Source organism: Vanessa cardui, chromosome 28, assembly GCF_905220365.1.
Source record: "Vanessa cardui chromosome 28, ilVanCard2.1, whole genome shotgun sequence".
NCBI classification, from domain to species: domain Eukaryota; kingdom Metazoa; phylum Arthropoda; class Insecta; order Lepidoptera; family Nymphalidae; genus Vanessa; species Vanessa cardui.
The window spans coordinates 3979696-4002349 of NC_061150.1; the positions used below are offsets into that span (position 1 = coordinate 3979696).

The 22654-nt window shown below is 37.6% G+C and overlaps 6 protein-coding genes across 6 annotated transcripts; all 6 read left to right on the forward strand.

The window, feature by feature from the left end:
• Positions 1–1871: 1871 nt before the first annotated feature.
• On the forward strand, positions 1872–2277 carry LOC124541602 (histone H4). Its single transcript, XM_047119519.1, has one exon. It carries the CDS (start codon positions 1966–1968, stop codon positions 2275–2277), a length of 312 nt encoding a protein of 103 aa, XP_046975475.1. The 5' UTR covers positions 1872–1965.
• Positions 2278–3435: 1158 nt separating this feature from the next.
• On the forward strand, positions 3436–4386 carry LOC124541590 (histone H1B-like). The gene has a single exon (XM_047119507.1). The coding sequence runs from the start codon at positions 3563–3565 to the stop codon at positions 4151–4153; it is 591 nt and encodes a 196-aa protein (XP_046975463.1). The 5' UTR covers positions 3436–3562; the 3' UTR covers positions 4154–4386.
• Positions 4387–5087: 701 nt separating this feature from the next.
• LOC124541594 (histone H2A) lies at positions 5088–5872 on the forward strand. The gene has a single exon (XM_047119510.1). It carries the CDS (start codon positions 5370–5372, stop codon positions 5742–5744), a length of 375 nt encoding a protein of 124 aa, XP_046975466.1. The 5' UTR covers positions 5088–5369; the 3' UTR covers positions 5745–5872.
• Positions 5873–6437: 565 nt separating this feature from the next.
• LOC124541597 (histone H2B) lies at positions 6438–7693 on the forward strand. The gene has a single exon (XM_047119514.1). The coding sequence runs from the start codon at positions 6582–6584 to the stop codon at positions 6954–6956; it is 375 nt and encodes a 124-aa protein (XP_046975470.1). The 5' UTR covers positions 6438–6581; the 3' UTR covers positions 6957–7693.
• Positions 7694–8857: 1164 nt separating this feature from the next.
• Positions 8858–9290, forward strand: LOC124541601 (histone H4). The gene has a single exon (XM_047119518.1). It carries the CDS (start codon positions 8953–8955, stop codon positions 9262–9264), a length of 312 nt encoding a protein of 103 aa, XP_046975474.1. The 5' UTR covers positions 8858–8952; the 3' UTR covers positions 9265–9290.
• A 1140-nt stretch (positions 9291–10430) lies between these two features.
• On the forward strand, positions 10431–11624 carry LOC124541589 (histone H1-like). The gene has a single exon (XM_047119506.1). It carries the CDS (start codon positions 10547–10549, stop codon positions 11336–11338), a length of 792 nt encoding a protein of 263 aa, XP_046975462.1. The 5' UTR covers positions 10431–10546; the 3' UTR covers positions 11339–11624.
• Positions 11625–22654: the final 11030 nt, after the last annotated feature.

Consider the following 22654-nt stretch of genomic DNA (forward strand, 5'->3'; position numbering starts at 1 on the left):
ACACAAGCACAACGCAACGCAACGCGTTGTGCTCGTCGTCGCTTTCGACGAGATCGCTACGATTTATTAAGGAGATTGATAAACTTTTAAAAAGGCCCTTTTCAGGGCCACAAAGAATTTCGATAAACAAATTATAAATAAAGTTTCAAACGATTTAGACATCTCGCAACTCTAAATATAATATGCTACATTTTTATTTATTTATTAAAAAAAAAAAAATTTTACTCGATTTACTGTTAACATTCGTTTAAACATAATCATTAATATAATATCATCTCGTTTATTATTATTACAACGTCGTAGTTACCTGTTCCTCCTGCAGAGATCCGTAGCGTCGTCATCGCCGATGAGCTTAGTACATTTCCATTTTGTATGTCTGATTAGTGTAGCTGTCTAGAGACTCTTTCGAAGTTTGTCGATGGTATCTGAAAATTAAAAGGAAAAAAAAAAATTATATTTATTATTTAAAACATTCAAATAGTGCAGAGAAAAACTATCATCATAATTTTAAGGTTTATTTTGTTACGTGTGTCGATGTACTACGAGGTTTACGAGGTGCGAGAGAGAACGTGCACAGGGCAGAGAGAGACGGATATAGTGAATAGTCATCGCGGCGGTCCCTCTAGCCGTACTCGAACTCGTATTTAAGCAATCGTTCGAATTCTCGAATATTACTCATTCCGTAACGTTCACCTAGTGCGGACGCGTGTTGTGTACGTCTCGTTTTCGCGTATCGTATTAATAATAAATAAAGTATGGCTCGTACTAAGCAGACAGCCCGAAAATCTACCGGTGGTAAGGCACCGCGCAAGCAGCTCGCCACCAAGGCGGCTCGCAAGAGCGCTCCTGCCACGGGAGGAGTGAAGAAACCTCATCGTTACAGACCCGGTACGGTCGCCCTTCGTGAGATCCGTCGTTACCAGAAGAGCACTGAGCTTCTGATTCGCAAACTGCCATTCCAGCGTCTCGTACGTGAGATCGCTCAGGACTTCAAGACCGATCTCCGTTTCCAGAGTTCCGCCGTGATGGCTCTGCAAGAAGCTAGCGAAGCTTATCTCGTCGGTCTCTTCGAAGACACGAACTTGTGCGCTATCCACGCTAAGCGTGTGACCATCATGCCTAAGGATATTCAATTGGCGCGTAGGATCAGAGGAGAACGTGCCTAATTTCGTCGTCGTCGTCGTAGTCTATTTGCATAATAATACTACGTATATTATATATATAAAAAAAAAAAAAAAAGAAATTAATATACGTAGATTTTTATTTTTGCAATAGAAAAATAAAATCAAAAAGGCCCTTTTCAGGGCCGCATATATATCTAAAAATCAATGAAAAAAAAAAAAATGTTTCAAACTTCCAGTCGTCACATGCAAACTCGTCATTTAAAAATAATAATAATAATAATAATAATAATAATTATTATTATTATTATTATTATTATTATTATTATTATTATTGAATCAATAAACGAACACACGTGAAAGTCATGCGTTTTATATTATAATATTTATTGTAATTAAACGTATTTCAATAGAATATAGGATGTGAGATATATATATATATATATATATATAATTATCGTTAAGAACATTATTGTAAATATTATTATTATTGCAAAGATATCAATTTTGAAGAATCAAACATATCGCAAAACCCCCCGCTCCCCTCAAAAAACAAGACTCATACATGATATCCCCTCCCCCTGCCCCCCACCCCCCCCGGTTGCCATCCCTACCATGTAGCTTTTTCGACTGCACGCTGCCTCTCTCTTTCTATCTAAACGCACTTCGATATCGCCATCTCTATCGCACACGGACCGAACGACACACTTATTAGTTAGTCGAGCGCTTATATATCAGCGGAGCGTCGAACGACGAGACTACCATTAAGTGATCGTCTCTGACCGACAACGGACGGATTTTCGTAAGTCGTTCAGAGTAAAAAAGACAAACCGAAGACGAGAAAATGACCGGTCGCGGTAAAGGTGGAAAGGGTCTGGGGAAAGGAGGAGCGAAGCGACACAGGAAAGTGCTCCGTGATAACATCCAAGGTATCACGAAACCGGCCATCCGTCGTCTCGCACGCCGTGGCGGTGTCAAACGTATCTCGGGTCTGATATACGAAGAGACTCGCGGTGTCCTCAAAGTTTTCCTCGAGAACGTAATCCGCGACGCCGTCACATACACCGAACACGCCAAGAGGAAGACCGTCACCGCCATGGACGTAGTGTACGCCCTGAAACGTCAGGGACGTACTCTCTACGGTTTCGGCGGTTAAAAATGTTTTCGATGTTTTTTATATTTTGTAATCAATTAAAAAATTTACAAATATAAAATACACTGCGAAAACTATCAATATAAAAAAAGGCCCTTTTCAGGGCCGCATATGGATCTGTTTATATACTATATACGAAAGTACACGTTTCAATCGAACAAATATGACGTCATTTCATAATACACATATAAATAACACAATAATAAAAAAAATAAAATAAAATAATTAATAAAGTCTTATCTAAGTCTAAATTGATATTATTATTGCTATAATTATGAATAATACATACCGATATTCTATCGTTAACATAGAAATAGACTCTACCTACCTATCTATCTCTCAATTAGAGCATACAATCGATGAAAAAAAAATATATATAATTTCTATATACAATGCGAATATATATAAAATAGTAATATTTTTCATATATATTTTTATAAAAATCGTCCATATCGTCGGTCTCACGGAGCTCTACTTCAAGCGCTACGAACGAGACGCGAACCTTCTTATATCACGCTCAGCGAAGAAGCTCGCATTCTTTGTAAATTTACACTGTTACCATAGATTATTTTTATTATTTAAACACTCTTTCGATATTCTTATTATTTAATAGATTTAATATACTAATGTTATTCGATAGATACACGAATATCAGACTAAGTTTTCTCGTGCTTCGTATTACGACTCGCATAGTAACGTGTTTTACGAACGTCGACTTGGAACACGCTAAAATTGTTAGTAAATTATCGAATAAGAATTGCGCTTTTATACATTATCGGTGCGGTATCTTCGCTTTCAATATGTCGATGTAACGAAACGTTTAAAACGATTACAATAGAATAAAATAACTTTAAAACGAGGCTCGAGGTACGCGTCTAGAACTATAACGAATTTAAACGCGATTCGTACTGATATTTGTCAAACTATGCTACGAAATCGACTTTCAAACGATCGATAGGTTCAAGAGGTATATTTTTATATATTATAAATTTCATAAAATACTTTACATTATATAAATATCGTATTCGAAATGATACCTGTTAGTGAAAAGTTTTAAGCGCTCGTACGAGAAATTGTCTAGCGACATCGCGGTTCTCCTTACGGTATTGCTCGAACTCGACTTACCACTAGCGACCTCTCCGCCGCGTACGATTGATTTGATTGTGATTATAATATTATTATTAATTTCAGTTTAATTCGTATTAAACGCGTATCGTTCGTCACATTTATAAGTGATTGTGCGAAGTGTATTAATTAATATATAAATTAAATAAATAAAAAAAATAAAATGGCCGACACAGCAGTAGCAACCGAAGCCCCAGCACCGGCGACCCCTGCGAAGAAACCGAAAGCGTCCGCGGCCGCCGCCGGTGGCGCCGCCGCGAAGAAACCCAAGGCGAAACCGACTCATCCTAAAACATCCGAAATGGTCAACAGCGCCATCAAAGAGTTGAAAGAACGTAGCGGTTCTTCGCTTCAGGCGATCAAGAAATACATCGCGGCTCAGTACAAAGTCGATTCTGAGAAATTGGCACCGTTCATAAGAAAGTATCTCAAGAGCGCCGTCGAATCGGGCGCACTCATACAGACCAAGGGCAAGGGCGCATCGGGATCGTTCAAACTAGAGTCGAAATCTTCCGCTTCGAAGAAACCGGCGGGTGCCGGTGTCGGAGGCGCGTCAGGCGGCAAGGCCGCGTCATCGGCCGCTTCGGGTAAGTCGAAGAAGGCTGCCTCTTCCGCTCCCGTAGGCGGCAAGGGCGGCGCCGCCGGCAAGAAGGCGGCCGCCGGCGGTGCTTCGTCCGGTGCGGCGGCGTCGTCGCCGTCCAAATCGGCGAAGGCGAAGGCGACGATAAAGGATAAAAAAAGCAGCAGCCGCTAAAAGAAACCGGCAGCCGCGAAGAAGGCCGTCGCTGCGGCGGCTCCTTCGAAGGCGAAGGGCGCCGCATCGAAGGCGAAGAAGACGGCGAAACCGCCGACTAAGAAACCGAAAGCGCCGAAACCTAAGAAGGCCGCCGCCGCCGCTACGTCGAAGTCGAAACCGGCAGCCAAGAAGGCCGCCGCAGCCGCCGCTAAAAAGTAAGTCGCCTGCAGCAGCAGCAGCAGCCGGTCGCATCGGTGATAATGACGATGACATCTTTCAAAAAGTATCATCATAAACAAAAACATCAACAACAACAACATCAACATCATCGACGACGACATACATTCGTCGAATCCTATATCGTTGCCGCCGCTTCAACGGCGACGACGACGACGACGACGAAGACTGTGAAGATGACGATGAGACGATGCAAGCGTGTGCGGCGCGTAAATCGCACGACAAAAAGCCCTTTTCAGGGCTAACATAAGTTTCATAATAACAATAATCATATCGAATGATAAGAGTTAAAATGTTTCGAACGATACGACGAATAATTTCAACACTCAATTATGAATTTATATATTATAAATAACTAACTATATTACGTATATATAGGAACTACTACAATACATATAATAATAATAAGAAAGTATCCACACATACCTTTATCGTACAGATTATAGCACTATTTTCATTTTTTCATTTCAAAAACAAACAAATAAACATACAAACTGACCTACCTAGATCATCATAATCAATCATTATGAGCATACGTTATTATTATAAATATTACACACACAAACAAACACGAAAAGGACACGCGCGACGACCCTGCTCGCCCGACCTAATTCGCTTCAATAATATCTATTATTTTTTCATTTCATTTCGTTTCTACATTTTTTCATACTTTCCTTTTCTTACTTTCTTTCTTTCTCTATTTTTTCAAAAATTTTTCCTTCATTTTTATATTCGCATTCGCAATTCGCAATTCACATTCGTATTCTTCTAAACCCCCCGCACCGCCCCGCCCGACTGCCCGACAGTCTCGACTCTCTCTCACTCACTCACTCGCTCGCTTTCTCGATACCACCGCACCGATGTGCGCTACTACGGTCCGAATATATAAATGAGGAATTCTTCGTTGCGACGTTATTACTATTCACCGCGCTGTCGAGCCGTACGCACGCGTACAGCTCTCTCTATATTGTCGTTTGAAGTTCGTTTTCAATAAAACATGTCGGGTCGCGGTAAAGGTGGCAAAGTCAAGGGGAAGGCAAAGTCGCGTTCGAACCGTGCCGGTCTACAGTTTCCCGTCGGACGTATACACAGACTCCTGAGGAAGGGTAACTACGCGGAGCGCGTCGGTGCCGGTGCACCGGTTTATCTCGCGGCCGTTATGGAATATCTAGCCGCCGAAGTACTCGAGTTGGCAGGTAACGCCGCCCGCGACAACAAGAAGACCAGGATCATACCGAGACATCTTCAATTGGCGATCCGTAACGACGAGGAACTGAACAAGTTACTCTCTGGCGTGACTATCGCACAGGGTGGCGTCCTACCTAACATCCAAGCCGTACTTCTACCCAAGAAGACCGAGAAGAAGGCTTAATTAATTAATTAATAAACACGTGAAGCGTGTCGTTCTTCGTCGTCTCGTGATGATTAAAAAGGCCCTTTTCAGGGCCACAAAATATATCTTATATGCATAAAAAAATAACAATATGTTATGTTTCCTAAACGATTATGACGTCTTATTATTTACACACATATTAAATATATTAGATTATTACATATACATCTCAGAAGATAAAGATTTAGACACATTTTAAAGCTCGTTGAACTCTTTTAGATATAGTTAAACTGCTATTATATACGTTTACACACGATCATCGTCGTACAGCTACGTAGACTACGACGACTACTACGACATATTTTTATAATAGATATTAAATTTTATCATTTTACGGTAATTACTATGATAATGATAACACAAACTTAATAATAGTCATGTAGTAAATAATAATAATAATAATATTATTTGTCGTTAGTAATGATTCCACATTTACCTATTTATTTAAATGTATTTAATTTTCTAATAATGAGTGATTCGTACAGTAATCGGAACGACTGACGATCGGGGGTGAGGAGAGGTAGAGGAGAGCGGGGGAGTAATTTCGTATCGTATAAAACGAGAACCGAATAACACCCCTCCCTCCCCTCTAACCTCCGCCCCTCTAGCGCTCGGCGCGACGCGTCTCGTCTCTGATTGGTCGAAAGAGTTCACTTTCTGTACGGCGCACCGTAAGCGCGAACGCTACGCGACCCGTACACGGGCCTTATTTAAGCAAAATTCCTCGTTCGTTTAACAACAGATTCGCTTCTGCTCTCGTACGGTACGCACGTGTATCGCATTTATATATTGTGAATTTTTATATTCGACGACATCATGCCGCCTAAGACTAGCGGTAAGGCCGCCAAGAAATCGGGCAAAGCCCAGAAGAACATCTCCAAGTCGGACAAGAAGAAGAAGAAGCATAAGAGGAAGGAGAGTTACGCCATCTACATTTACAAAGTACTGAAACAGGTACATCCCGACACCGGTATCTCGAGTAAGGCGATGTCGATCATGAACTCTTTCGTGAACGATATCTTCGAGCGCATCGCCGCCGAGGCCTCTCGTCTCGCTCACTACAACAAGCGATCGACTATCACATCGAGGGAGGTGCAGACGTCCGTGAGGCTTCTTCTGCCCGGTGAGCTCGCCAAGCACGCCGTCAGTGAAGGAACCAAGGCCGTAACGAAGTACACGAGCTCTAAGTAATCGAAGCGTCTTCTCGCGAACACACAAGCACAACGCAACGCAACGCGTTGTGCTCGTCGTCGCTTTCGACGAGATCGCTACGATTTATTAAGGAGATTGATAAACTTTTAAAAAGGCCCTTTTCAGGGCCACAAAGAATTTCGATAAACAAATTATAAATAAAGTTTCAAACGATTTAGACATCTCGCAACTCTAAATATAATATGCTACATTTTTATTTATTTATTAAAAAAAAAAAAATTTTACTCGATTTACTGTTAACATTCGTTTAAACATAATCATTAATATAATATCATCTCGTTTATTATTATTACAACGTCGTAGTTACCTGTTCCTCCTGCAGAGATCCGTAGCGTCGTCATCGCCGATGAGCTTAGTACATTTCCATTTTGTATGTCTGATTAGTGTAGCTGTCTAGAGACTCTTTCGAAGTTTGTCGATGGTATCTGAAAATTAAAAGGAAAAAAAAAAATTATATTTATTATTTAAAACATTCAAATAGTGCAGAGAAAAACTATCATCATAATTTTAAGGTTTATTTTGTTACGTGTGTCGATGTACTACGAGGTTTACGAGGTGCGAGAGAGAACGTGCACAGGGCAGAGAGAGACGGATATAGTGAATAGTCATCGCGGCGGTCCCTCTAGCCGTACTCGAACTCGTATTTAAGCAATCGTTCGAATTCTCGAATATTACTCATTCCGTAACGTTCACCTAGTGCGGACGCGTGTTGTGTACGTCTCGTTTTCGCGTATCGTATTAATAATAAATAAAGTATGGCTCGTACTAAGCAGACAGCCCGAAAATCTACCGGTGGTAAGGCACCGCGCAAGCAGCTCGCCACCAAGGCGGCTCGCAAGAGCGCTCCTGCCACGGGAGGAGTGAAGAAACCTCATCGTTACAGACCCGGTACGGTCGCCCTTCGTGAGATCCGTCGTTACCAGAAGAGCACTGAGCTTCTGATTCGCAAACTGCCATTCCAGCGTCTCGTACGTGAGATCGCTCAGGACTTCAAGACCGATCTCCGTTTCCAGAGTTCCGCCGTGATGGCTCTGCAAGAAGCTAGCGAAGCTTATCTCGTCGGTCTCTTCGAAGACACGAACTTGTGCGCTATCCACGCTAAGCGTGTGACCATCATGCCTAAGGATATTCAATTGGCGCGTAGGATCAGAGGAGAACGTGCCTAATTTCGTCGTCGTCGTCGTAGTCTATTTGCATAATAATACTACGTATATTATATATATAAAAAAAAAAAAAAAAAAGAAATTAATATACGTAGATTTTTATTTTTGCAATAGAAAAATAAAATCAAAAAGGCCCTTTTCAGGGCCGCATATATATCTAAAAATCAATGAAAAAAAAAAAAAATGTTTCAAACTTCCAGTCGTCACATGCAAACTCGTCATTTAAAAATAATAATAATAATAATAATAATAATAATAATTATTATTATTATTATTATTATTATTATTATTATTATTATTATTGAATCAATAAACGAACACACGTGAAAGTCATGCGTTTTATATTATAATATTTATTGTAATTAAACGTATTTCAATAGAATATAGGATGTGAGATATATATATATATATATATATATATAATTATCGTTAAGAACATTATTGTAAATATTATTATTATTGCAAAGATATCAATTTTGAAGAATCAAACATATCGCAAAACCCCCCGCTCCCCTCAAAAAACAAGACTCATACATGATATCCCCTCCCCCTGCCCCCTACCCCCTCGGTTGCCATCCCTACCATGTAGCTTTTTCGACTGCACGCTGCCTCTCTCTTTCTATCTAAACGCACTTCGATATCGCCATCTCTATCGCACACGGACCGAACGACACACTTATTAGTTAGTCGAGCGCTTATATATCAGCGGAGCGTCGAACGACGAGACTACCATTAAGTGATCGTCTCTGACCGACAACGGACGGATTTTCGTAAGTCGTTCAGAGTAAAAAAGACAAACCGAAGACGAGAAAATGACCGGTCGCGGTAAAGGTGGAAAGGGTCTGGGGAAAGGAGGAGCGAAGCGACACAGGAAAGTGCTCCGTGATAACATCCAAGGTATCACGAAACCGGCCATCCGTCGTCTCGCACGCCGTGGCGGTGTCAAACGTATCTCGGGTCTGATATACGAAGAGACTCGCGGTGTCCTCAAAGTTTTCCTCGAGAACGTAATCCGCGACGCCGTCACATACACCGAACACGCCAAGAGGAAGACCGTCACCGCCATGGACGTAGTGTACGCCCTGAAACGTCAGGGACGTACTCTCTACGGTTTCGGCGGTTAAAATGTTTTCGATGTTTTTTATATTTTGTAATCAATTAAAAAATTTACAAATATAAAATACACTGCGAAAACTATCAATATAAAAAAGGCCCTTTTCAGGGCCGCATATGGATCTGTTTATATACTATATACGAAAGTACACGTTTCAATCGAACAAATATGACGTCATTTCATAATACACATATAAATAACACAATAATAAAAAAAATAAAATAAAATAATTAATAAAGTCTTATCTAAGTCTAAATTGATATTATTATTGCTATAATTATGAATAATACATACCGATATTCTATCGTTAACATAGAAATAGACTCTACCTACCTATCTATCTCTCAATTAGAGCATACAATCGATGAAAAAAAAATATATATAATTTCTATATACAATGCGAATATATATAAAATAGTAATATTTTTCATATATATTTTTATAAAAATCGTCCATATCGTCGTCTCACGGAGCTCTACTTCAAGCGCTACGAACGAGACGCGAACCTTCTTATATCACGCTCAGCGAAGAAGCTCGCATTCTTTGTAAATTTACACTGTTACCATAGATTATTTTTATTATTTAAACACTCTTTCGATATTCTTATTATTTAATAGATTTAATATACTAATGTTATTCGATAGATACACGAATATCAGACTAAGTTTTCTCGTGCTTCGTATTACGACTCGCATAGTAACGTGTTTTACGAACGTCGACTTGGAACACGCTAAAATTGTTAGTAAATTATCGAATAAGAATTGCGCTTTTATACATTATCGGTGCGGTATCTTCGCTTTCAATATGTCGATGTAACGAAACGTTTAAAACGATTACAATAGAATAAAATAACTTTAAAACGAGGCTCGAGGTACGCGTCTAGAACTATAACGAATTTAAACGCGATTCGTACTGATATTTGTCAAACTATGCTACGAAATCGACTTTCAAACGATCGATAGGTTCAAGAGGTATATTTTTATATATTATAAATTTCATAAAATACTTTACATTATATAAATATCGTATTCGAAATGATACCTGTTAGTGAAAAGTTTTAAGCGCTCGTACGAGAAATTGTCTAGCGACATCGCGGTTCTCCTTACGGTATTGCTCGAACTCGACTTACCACTAGCGACCTCTCCGCCGCGTACGATTGATTTGATTGTGATTATAATATTATTATTAATTTCAGTTTAATTCGTATTAAACGCGTATCGTTCGTCACATTTATAAGTGATTGTGCGAAGTGTATTAATTAATATATAAATTAAATAAATAAAAAAAATAAAATGGCCGACACAGCAGTAGCAACCGAAGCCCCAGCACCGGCGACCCCTGCGAAGAAACCGAAAGCGTCCGCGGCCGCCGCCGGTGGCGCCGCCGCGAAGAAACCCAAGGCGAAACCGACTCATCCTAAAACATCCGAAATGGTCAACAGCGCCATCAAAGAGTTGAAAGAACGTAGCGGTTCTTCGCTTCAGGCGATCAAGAAATACATCGCGGCTCAGTACAAAGTCGATTCTGAGAAATTGGCACCGTTCATAAGAAAGTATCTCAAGAGCGCCGTCGAATCGGGCGCACTCATACAGACCAAGGGCAAGGGCGCATCGGGATCGTTCAAACTAGAGTCGAAATCTTCCGCTTCGAAGAAACCGGCGGGTGCCGGTGTCGGAGGCGCGTCAGGCGGCAAGGCCGCGTCATCGGCCGCTTCGGGTAAGTCGAAGAAGGCTGCCTCTTCCGCTCCCGTAGGCGGCAAGGGCGGCGCCGCCGGCAAGAAGGCGGCCGCCGGCGGTGCTTCGTCCGGTGCGGCGGCGTCGTCGCCGTCCAAATCGGCGAAGGCGAAGGCGACGATAAAGGATAAAAAAGCAGCAGCCGCTAAAAAGAAACCGGCAGCCGCGAAGAAGGCCGTCGCTGCGGCGGCTCCTTCGAAGGCGAAGGGCGCCGCATCGAAGGCGAAGAAGACGGCGAAACCGCCGACTAAGAAACCGAAAGCGCCGAAACCTAAGAAGGCCGCCGCCGCCGCTACGTCGAAGTCGAAACCGGCAGCCAAGAAGGCCGCCGCAGCCGCCGCTAAAAAGTAAGTCGCCTGCAGCAGCAGCAGCAGCCGCCGCATCGGTGATAATGACGATGACATCTTTCAAAAAGTATCATCATAAACAAAAACATCAACAACAACAACATCAACATCATCGACGACGACATACATTCGTCGAATCCTATATCGTTGCCGCCGCTTCAACGGCGACGACGACGACGACGACGAAGACTGTGAAGATGACGATGAGACGATGCAAGCGTGTGCGGCGCGTAAATCGCACGACAAAAAGCCCTTTTCAGGGCTAACATAAGTTTCATAATAACAATAATCATATCGAATGATAAGAGTTAAAATGTTTCGAACGATACGACGAATAATTTCAACACTCAATTATGAATTTATATATTATAAATAACTAACTATATTACGTATATATAGGAACTACTACAATACATATAATAATAATAAGAAAGTATCCACACATACCTTTATCGTACAGATTATAGCACTATTTTCATTTTTTCATTTCAAAAACAAACAAATAAACATACAAACTGACCTACCTAGATCATCATAATCAATCATTATGAGCATACGTTATTATTATAAATATTACACACACAAACAAACACGAAAAGGACACGCGCGACGACCCTGCTCGCCCGACCTAATTCGCTTCAATAATATCTATTATTTTTCATTTCATTTCGTTTCTACATTTTTTCATACTTTCCTTTTCTTACTTTCTTTCTTTCTCTATTTTTTCAAAAATTTTTCCTTCATTTTTATATTCGCATTCGCAATTCGCAATTCACATTCGTATTCTTCTAAACCCCCCGCACCGCCCCGCCCGACTGCCCGACTCCCGACTCCGACTCCGACCTTAATAATAATATACGTATTTTCACGCATGCTATATTTATGGAACGATAAAACCACGCCCACTTATCTGCGAAACGCGGATGACCAATCAAGGACTTTAGTTTATAGCCAATCAAATCATTCAATATCGAACGGTTTTTAATTGAATTCCAATTGGAAGATAAAGAATGATTCTGATTGGTTATCGTATTATAATCTCGTTCGTGTAGTTAGGATTTGTGTTGCTACTGATTGTACCTTATTATTAATAACGTATTGCTTTTGTTTTTTCAAGATTTTTTACCAGTATGTTTTAATATTTTTGTTAGTATAAAGTATATTGGTATATGCGTGGTATCTGTTACTTGCTTGTGAGCTGTGGTCGAATAAAATAAAAATAAAAGATAATTTTGCTAGTGATACAATGATATTCTAATAAACAGATATGTTATATCCATACCAAACAACAGAAAAATGTGTGCCGCGCCGGGGACCGTTTATTTTAGTTTATTTTTACATTTCGTTAAAAGTAAAAAGGATAGCTTGATAAAAACAATAAGTAAAAGGTATAACTAGATGTTTTAATTACGCAAAACGTACTACCACGTAATTATGATGTGTTATAACGTATTACTACGTAAAACAACCAAAGGCAAACGTCACAATTAGGACGTTTTCCAATCTTCACTTTTTGTGCGTTAATAACATATCTGTTTACAACAACATCATTGTAGTGATACCTTTTGATATCTTGTGAACGAATTATGTTTTATAAATTTAAGCGGATTCAATACAACATGTATGGTCTTTTTCTGTAGTGTTGCAAATATTACAACTGTGCTAAAAATAATCAAAGTACGCACGTCTTAGGCCTCCTGTAAGGTTGGAACTCTGATCACGGTGCGGCAACGTCGCATCGACATGTGTACGTGCATTTATGCCTAAGCGTTGATTAGATACGAAATGACTTGTATGATTCCTAGGCCTAGCTAATTAACAATTAACTTATTAACAAAATTAACAATTAATTAATTAACAGTGTAGTAAGTGCTCAAGTCTACAAATAAAGTAACTCTAAGGTTCGATTGTCGCGACGTTTCGTCGTAAGATATATTTGAATATCCAAATTACATAGTTTAAATAAAGTATAAAACTTGAGTGAGTAAGCCGGTAACCTTTTCGGGTATGCGTGAGTCTTACCTACTAAAGCTAATGCGATGGCCGTGTTCTAATTGATCGGAAAGGTTGGCGAATTACGAAGGTCATGACGACGCACGCCGGCTCGTGTCTGCCAAGCAGTAGTCGCCCTTTCCCGCTCTTTCTAGCAGATCATGTAGCTCCTGAAACGCATTAATAACAGCATTTTAATACATTGATATAAATAAATCATGCCTAATATTTATTTAAAAAAAAACATTTCAGCTGAATTTAGGTAAAAATATAATTTTACTTGATGATTTTAAATTAAATAAAAATTACCATATTAGGTTATTTTTATTATTACAATTATTAAATACGGGATATTTACCATGTTTTATATTTTTGTTTTGTTGTTTGGTACTCGTGAATGTTGTTCACGACAAGAAATTATTAGATGTCGAAATATCGAGCTCCAACAAACAAAAATAAAAAACATGGTTAATATCTCATTAAAAAAAATAAAATATGAAAAATTGTAATTACAAAATAAATCTATATTTCTAAAATATCATATTCTTCTACCACTCGACTACTCCGACCGAAATCCGGTCAACAGCTACTTAATTTAAAATTTAACAATATGCTATAATTTAAATCTGTTTTATGAATTAATAAAATTATAAATATTACTTTTCACTCGTATAATGAAAACAGAAAAACAGAAAGTAATAACGATAATTATTGCTGGTTTAATGCCAGCACCAAACAAACAACACCATCTATGTAATAACTGCAACAAACTAATACAATCAATTGATTTAGTTGTATAGCGGCCACTAGAGGGCGTTAAATTGAAGTAGCTATGAATATGGCTAAAGATTAAATACATAAATAAATTAAATACATAGACAGAATCTGTGATAATCTTTATATGTGCAACAGAAGTAAGGATAAGCTTAAAGCGCCAAGTTTCCGACTTCGCAAAGTCAATAAATCTTCCAAGGTATCCATTCCTATAATAAAAATCCACTGACATTTTTAACTTGACTGATATAAATTTATATTATTCAATACAAGATTATACAGACGATAAAAAAGCGTGAAATTAATACTTGCTGATTATCATGCAGGATATATTACATACATTACTACTGAGAGTCTTGTCGGTTCTTTTCGAAAGAATCTACTTTCAAAACCAGGGTAGCTTCATTTAATATAGTTCTTAAATTACGATCCATAAAGTGCTTGTAAAAGCCTAGTTTTGAATAAAGTAAATTTTGATTTGACAAAATATTGTTATTTTATCATCGTTCTATACTGGAAAACTACATTGCTACATTTTTACTACCCAAAATATACCGATCGTAACGATAATATAAATAATAATACTTACCAAAAATTGTTAATTTTCACAATACCATTTCTTTGTCGAATGTATATAACATTAATTAAACTGATGCTTTAATACGTAGCTATCGATCCCGCAAAACAGCGCCATCTGTGGACCAGCGGCAAAGACTAAATTAATTCGAATACTTATAAATAGATGATACATAGGATATATGTATCGCTAGGCTTTATATATATAACTAGCGGTCGCCCGCGGCTTCGCCCGCGTAGATAACAACAGTTCATAATCAGTCTTCTAATATACCCACTGCTGAGGCACGGTCACATTTGAAGAATTACTGCAACCGACGCTTGGATCTATTGTGATAAACCTCAAATTCGTAATCACAACAACTCAGCCAGACCAACATCAGCCAAGAATCTGATGAGGTTCTTAGGGTCGGAGGCCATTATGCCCTCTAATGACCGGAGTTAGAACATTTTATAGTTCTATCTTTTATAGTTTAGGCATCATACGCAAAAAAACAATTTTTTTGGTTATGCGGGATTAATTTAGCTTTCGAATGGTGAAAGATTTTTTAAAATCGGTCCAGTAGTTTTTGGGCCTATTCATTACAACCAAACAAACAAAGTTTTCCTCTTTATAATATTAGTGTAGATATATAATAAAAGAATAAAACATTTATTACATATACAAGTGAATATAAAATACTCTGTACTGTACTGTGCTTATAAATTGAACTATTACAAAACTAATATAAATTTTCATTTTCATTATAATATAAGTTCTATTTAATTAAATTTTTATTACTTCGTAACGTTAAGGTTGAAATTGAGTTAAAATATAATAATTTTAAGAAAAGATCAACTTACAATCAAATGCAGCACCAAAGCACGCAATGGACGTACAGTACAAATCAGAAATTACTGCTAATAACACTTTTACTAAATGTTTAATAAATAAACAGTAGACATTAAAAATTTACTAATATCATAAAAATAGCAAGCAAAATCGTTAATATAATACTTACATAAATATTCACTCATCAGAATCACTTATTAATAAAAATATACCTACATGTTAAAATACCAAACTAATTTCCTATATTTCAATTATATTTAATAAACAAGGAAAAACATTCACTAGCCAAACTGACACGACCTCATAGTAAGGTATTCAATCACAAAATAGCCAAAAAATAAAAATGAAGCCATAAAAAGTAACGATAATAATTTAAAATATTGAAAAACTTTTAAAAAATGTCCTATTTACAAAATAGTAATCCGAATAAGAACTTTACCTTCCAAGCATAAAGACTATTTTCGCATAATACCGACGAATTAGTAGAACAATAGAACGCCGGGCGGTTGCAAAAATTCTGAGAAACTTTGCGATTTTGACGGGTACGTTAATTTTCAAACAATAATAATTCTTAATACTTACGAGTAAAGAGGACAATTGCGTCACAATATCGTTATCGAGGTCATAAATTATTTAAAATTTTTAGTTATTGCCAAGTCGTAAAGAGTTTGTAAAATGCTTTCATTTAATACTTTCAATTGAATTTTATATTTCGTAAAGTAAATATACATTAAATAATATATTTGTATCAATGATGTTGTAGTAAATTGTTTTTTAGAATATTATAGAGTTGTATGCAATACCTATTAACATTTCTTATTGTGGTATAAAATTAAGTTGATGAAATGATGAGGGCTGATACGTTTTTGCCCAGGGCATCGTCACCACTTGGTCAAGATACATACAGTAATATTTTGTTAATCATACTTGTATATAGTTAAGTACTTGATGCTACTAATATTTGTATAAATAAATATAATTATTATTATAAAACATATATAATATAATATATATATACATTTTTGACAGGTATTTATAATGTATGTGAAGTATGTAGGTATGTTTAACACATTTATTGTTTTTTTTTAAAAAACGGCTTCAAATAATCAAACTCTGTCGGCTTTACAATTCGTTATGAGGCGAAAAAATTTTCATACAATCAATAATATTCTAGTAAACAGATATGTCATTAACGCGCAAAAAGTGAAGACTGGAAAACGTCCTAATTAGGACGTTTGCCTTTCGTTTTAATCATAATTATGCCAGTAATACATTATAATACATCATAATTATGTAGTAATACGTTTTGAAAAATTAAAAAATGATGCCGCGCCGAAAGTGTTCAATAAATAATACACTTATTAAAATCATCTATAAAACTCTCTTTATTAACATAAGAATTAATAACAATAAAATATGTTTGTTTATACGTTTTATACGGCTTTGTGCAAGTCCGTCTTGGTAGGTACCACCCATTTATCAGTTATTCTACCGCGAAACAACTGTACTTAATATTGTTGTGTTCCGGTTTGAAGGGTGAGTGAGCCAGTGTAAATACAGGCACGTGGGACATAACATTTTAGTTCCCAAGGTTGGTGGCGCATTGACGATGTAAAGAATAGTTAATATTTCTTACAGCGTCATTGTCTATGGGTGATGGTGACCACTTACTATCAGATGGCCCATATGCACATCCGCCAATCTATTCCAAAAAAAAAGAAATACAATGTTTCGCCATCATTCCACGCCGTCAAGATTTATACGATAACTATTTTTAATACATATTTGTATATATTTAAGCATTTAATGTTAATAATTCTTATGTTAATTAATAAATTCTTTAAAAAATTATAATCATAAATGTTAAATAAGGTCTAATTAAAAATCTACGTATATTTTACAATATTTAAATACTTACAAGTACAAGTAGAGGCGTTAAACTTACTTTTTGAATATTTAATTTTATTTGGTATCATTGACCGTTTTGAACAAACGAAGCTGTTGCCAATAGGTAACTAAAGGACTAAATAGAGTCTTATAAAAATTAATTTTGTAAAATATTTGGTCTATTACTTAGACAGTGGAGTCTGAACTCAAATAATCCGAACTAAATTAAACAAAAAATTGCTTTAAAACTAGTGTAAGCTTGATATTATTGCAATATTATTTCGATGTCATTAGTAGTTATTAAGTGAATAAAAAAACAAAAGAAGATCACGGAACATTCGATCACGGAATTTTGTATATTTTTAAATATAATGTGTTGTCAATTAAAATTTTTCTAATATTCTTTTAAATATTCTTTAATAATGTAGAAAGTAGTGTTTGTTTCTCAGGGTAAATTTAACTTTCCAACAGAGAAATAATTTTTGAAATCGGTAAAGTAGTTTCAGATTTTGTAATATTAGTATAGATATACCTAAACCTTAAATTTACGTATTTGAGGCGATTTGTTAATAACTCAGCTATATTGCGCACTACTAAGAGTTTATTTATAATATACTTTTATTTATAATATAACACTATTGACTAAAACACTTAACTATTTATTTACACTTCAATTTTACTTTCAAAATTCTTATAACAGTTTTGTCGACTATCACGCTGTTCACGGTACAAATTTCAAAACGTTATAAATTGTAATGTTATGACAAATGGCAATTGGCTTAGAGTAAGAAGTTGGATACCTAACATTAGTTTGTACCGGGATTCCCACTCCCATTGACATTGTTGAGTCCACAGAACACATATACTAAATACTCACACGCTGCGTATTTCAATAAAGTGTAAATGAGATAGATTAAAAAATATTGTTGCATTGCTTCATAAAGAGAAAAAAAGTTCAGCTCGTTCAAATCTTTTAATTTTTTTTTATATAAGGATATATTTGAAAAGATCGTACATTTTGCGTACGATGTTCAGTTACTGTTGGCCAGAGTGGCCTCTACAGCGTCACCGGGCGGGGTGGCAAGTCACAGAAGACTCTGCCGGATGATGAGAGCCCACTGAAGGGCTCAGAGTACGCGCGTCCTAAGGGTGCCTCCTGTGAGGCCGGACCTCGGCTTAGGACGCCGTCGACGTCTGGAGGGAGGACAGTGTGTGCTCGGATAACCGTCACGCGCCTAAGCGCGGACGGTGAATAACGTAAGAGGGACCTCGACCCCGCCGGCGGGGTCGGTGTGTGTTGACTGTGTAGGTGGGACAGTTAGAGTTCGCCGATGTAATAGCATCGACGGGGGCGCTTAGTACGTCCGTAGGACGTCTATGAATCGCATTGGCGTGCCACTGAGGGCTATACTTGCTCGTATTGAGTATGAGCGGGTTGGGGTGACTCGATGCTTTATCGAAATATCTTATCGATATTTCTTTCATCACTTTCGTGATGGAGTCGAGTCCTAGGTCTCTGTGAAGATGGACGTTGCGCATGTAGAACGGGCAACCGGTCATCATACGCAAGCTTCGATTCTGTACGGCCTGTAGTCGGACTATCTTATGATCGCTAGTGTGTGCGAATGCTACACTAGCGTAAGTGAGGATGGGACGGATGCATGCTTTGTATAGTGTCCCCTTATGTCTAATGGACAGCTTACTACGCTTGCATAGCATCGGATATAGTCTACTTAGAACAAAGAGTGCTTTGTTCCTTGTGTTCGTGATATGAGGTGTGAAAGTTAGCTTCCGATCTTGAGTGACGCCTAAGTATTTGACTACTCGGCGCCAGGGAATAGGCTTGTCGTTTAAGGTTATTGACCCCAGGCGAGCACGCCCGGTGTCAAAAAATCTGTTACCTCGATGAAAGTAGACAGCGGTACTTTTATCGGGATTGATTTCGATCCGCCACATTCGGAACCAAGCGCTTAGAGCGTTGATCGCCGACTGTAAGCGGGATTTCGTTGATAAGGCGGACGTATACAGAGCTGTATCGTCCGCGAATAGTGATAACTCTGTATTCTTGTGTTTCGGTATATCCGAAGTGTGAGATTCCTCGGTTTACGGGGCTTATGAATACCCACGACGATGGCTTCCTTCCACTGATCGGGGAAGGAACAACCCGCCATGAGAGCGTTGAAAATTGCTACTAATAAGCAAAGAATCTGAGCAGGTAAGTATTTAATTACCTTGTTAGAGATGCGATCCGGTCCAGGGGACTTTTTCGCATGTAGATCGTGCACTATATTTTTCACCTCATCTAGTGTGGTCGGGGTGAGGGGGTCGTCACTAAGGGGGCGATTGAGTAGCTGTGTTACCGTCGAGTCAACTTTCGCAAGGTGCTCGGGGTCACAGGGGAGTGAGCTAGGGGAACATTGGTTCTCGATGTTGCTAGCTAAGCACTCGGCCTTATCGCAGTCGTCAAATGCAACTGTATTGTCGGGTCGGATCAAGGGTGGTAAGTCCGATACCGTATCGATTTTAAAAGTTTTTGAAAGGGACCAGTAAGCTAAGTGAGACGGTGTTAGCTCACTTAGATGTCTGTCCCATCGCGTGCCTCCGAACTCTGCAACTCGGGTTCTAACATTTCGATGCAGGTCCCAGAGTCGTTTTTTGTTCGCGTGCCCCTATCGTTACGAATGATTTTATAATTAGCGATTTTCGGATCGCGTATGCTCGGTTTTAAAAAGGACTCTTGCACTAAAAGGAAGTCGGTTTGATGCGCGGTTACGAAATCGCGAACTAGTTGCATTTGCTGTTTAAGACCGTTTGCATTAAACGTAGCAATGCTTATCGAGCGGGGTTTGAGCCTACCTGCTGGGACTGCCATTAGTAATGCAGATGGGTGGGGACTGCATAACGCCATATGGCGTTCGACTGTAGCTTGCAGTCGCGCCTGGGGCCCAGTAAAAAGGATGGTGAAATTGTATATATAGCAAAAATCGTAGAAAAAGTTGAGAGCGCGATTCAGGATCGTATAACGTGGATACGTTGTCATTTACCGAATAAAAAGTTGAATGCCAAACTCAGTTGTTCCATATTGATATGTATAAATATATGTAAAAAAACATATATAAATAATTATAAAAAGATTATACACATAAATTATGAATAAATCAGCCATTTCCGTTACGCGCTCATTACTCGCATACATTACTATTGTTTCGTTATTTTAGTAGGTTTCTTGAATAAAACATTATGGAAAAATCATAATATTATTTTTGACGAAAATATGAATGAAAAAAAAGTACAAATACACAGAACTAAACTTCAAACTGCATGTTATTTCTACAAAACTCCATCTATGTTTACTTAAAAACATATTATACTTGTTTTTAAACAAGATTGATTGTAGCTTTTATTTTTCAAAATTATGTATCACAATAATAAAATATATTGTGCTGCCATCTCTTGTACTCCGAGCACTCAGTTAACTTTGTGCGCTAATAGATGGCGCTGAATGGTAGCATTCAACAATACGACATACGTCGCGAAACGCATCCTTCACGTACGTGTTTTCAACCGACTTCCAAAAGGAGGAGGTTATCAATTCGTCTGTATTTTTGTAATGGTTTAATAGTACCAAGAAATACTATCATTACCCACCCAATTGGCTCACTACTCGCCTCGCCATGTAGTGAAACCGGCTGATATTAATACACTCTTTATCTTGTCGTTTTGTAATCTTTAAGCTTAGATTATTGCTTAAATATTTTATTGATTATAAAATATATTTTACTTTTAGTTACGATTCTTAAATATGTACGCTAAAGGTTGTATGTGTACACCATTATTTATTTTATTTTATTTATTTATTTATTTTCGGGAAACAAACAGTACAATAGAACAGTAATATGAAAACATAAAAAAATAATACATAAACCAATCAAGTTTCCACTGATATCTATTACAAATTAGAAGCAGTAAGTAATAAAGACTTGGATCATTATATGAAGAATTAAAAATAAAACATAAAAAAATAAACATTAAAAATTAATAACATAACACAAAATTAACATTCATTGATTAAGCAATTCGTTGATGTTCTTTTTAAAACTTAAAAGGGAACATGAAAATATATCTATAGTACTAAATTTTTTATTATACATGTTACACGACCGATAGATAAAGTCATTTTGGGCATACTTAGTTTTAGTACAGGGCAAATCAAAAAGAGCATATTTTCGCTTATAGAATTTAGGGACCCTTAAATTTAAACAAACTAACTAATAAATAAGGGCTGTCAATACGATTATTTAGCAGTTTAAAAAGAAATATTTGATCTCTGAGCATACGTCGAACTTCTAATGAACTTAATTTGGGCTGACTATGAGAGTTATAAAACTTATGTTGGACATGATTCATAAATTTTATTTGTATCTTTTCAAGGGATTCTATATAGGTTTTGTATTGAGGGTTCCAGATTGAAGAACCGTATTCCAAAAGAGAACGCACTAAACTGTTGTACAAAAGAGTGACGGTATAATAATTTTTGAATTCCTTGCCAACTCTCAGTACGAAGCCAAGCATTCGATAGGCCTTAGCAACGATATAGTATGTGGAATTTAAATGTTAATTTGCTATCTAAGTAAATACCCAGGTCTCTCACCTCAGTAACGTGGTTAACAATTTCGTCTCTTAAACGATACTCATGTGTGATCGGTGCTTTCTTACGTGTGAAAGAAATTATGCTACATTTTTTAACATTAAGAGAGAGAAGATTGTCACTACAATACTTGCATAAACTGTTGAAGTCTTCCTGTAACAAGAAACAATCCGAAAGTCCAGAAACCTTTCTAAAGATTTTCATGTCATCTGCAAACAATAAAACCGAAGAGTGCTCAAAAATCTTACAAATATCATTAATAAAAATATTAAATAGCAAGGGACCGAGGTGAGATCCCTGAGGTACACCAGATGTAACAGGTACGAATGACGAACAAAAGCCCTTTACAATCACCGCCTGTCTTCTATTGCGAAGATAAGATGATAACCACCGAAGTAGATCACCGTGTATACCAACTTGCTCCAATTTATTTAGTAGAATATTATGAGATATTTTGTCAAATGCTTTAGAGAAGTCGGTATACACGACGTCAACCTGATCACCAGAGTCCATGGCCTTTATTACATGATGAACCAGTTCACACACATTAGTTTCAACGGATCTTTTACTGATAAAACCGTGTTGTTCGTTGATCAGAATAGCCCTTATAA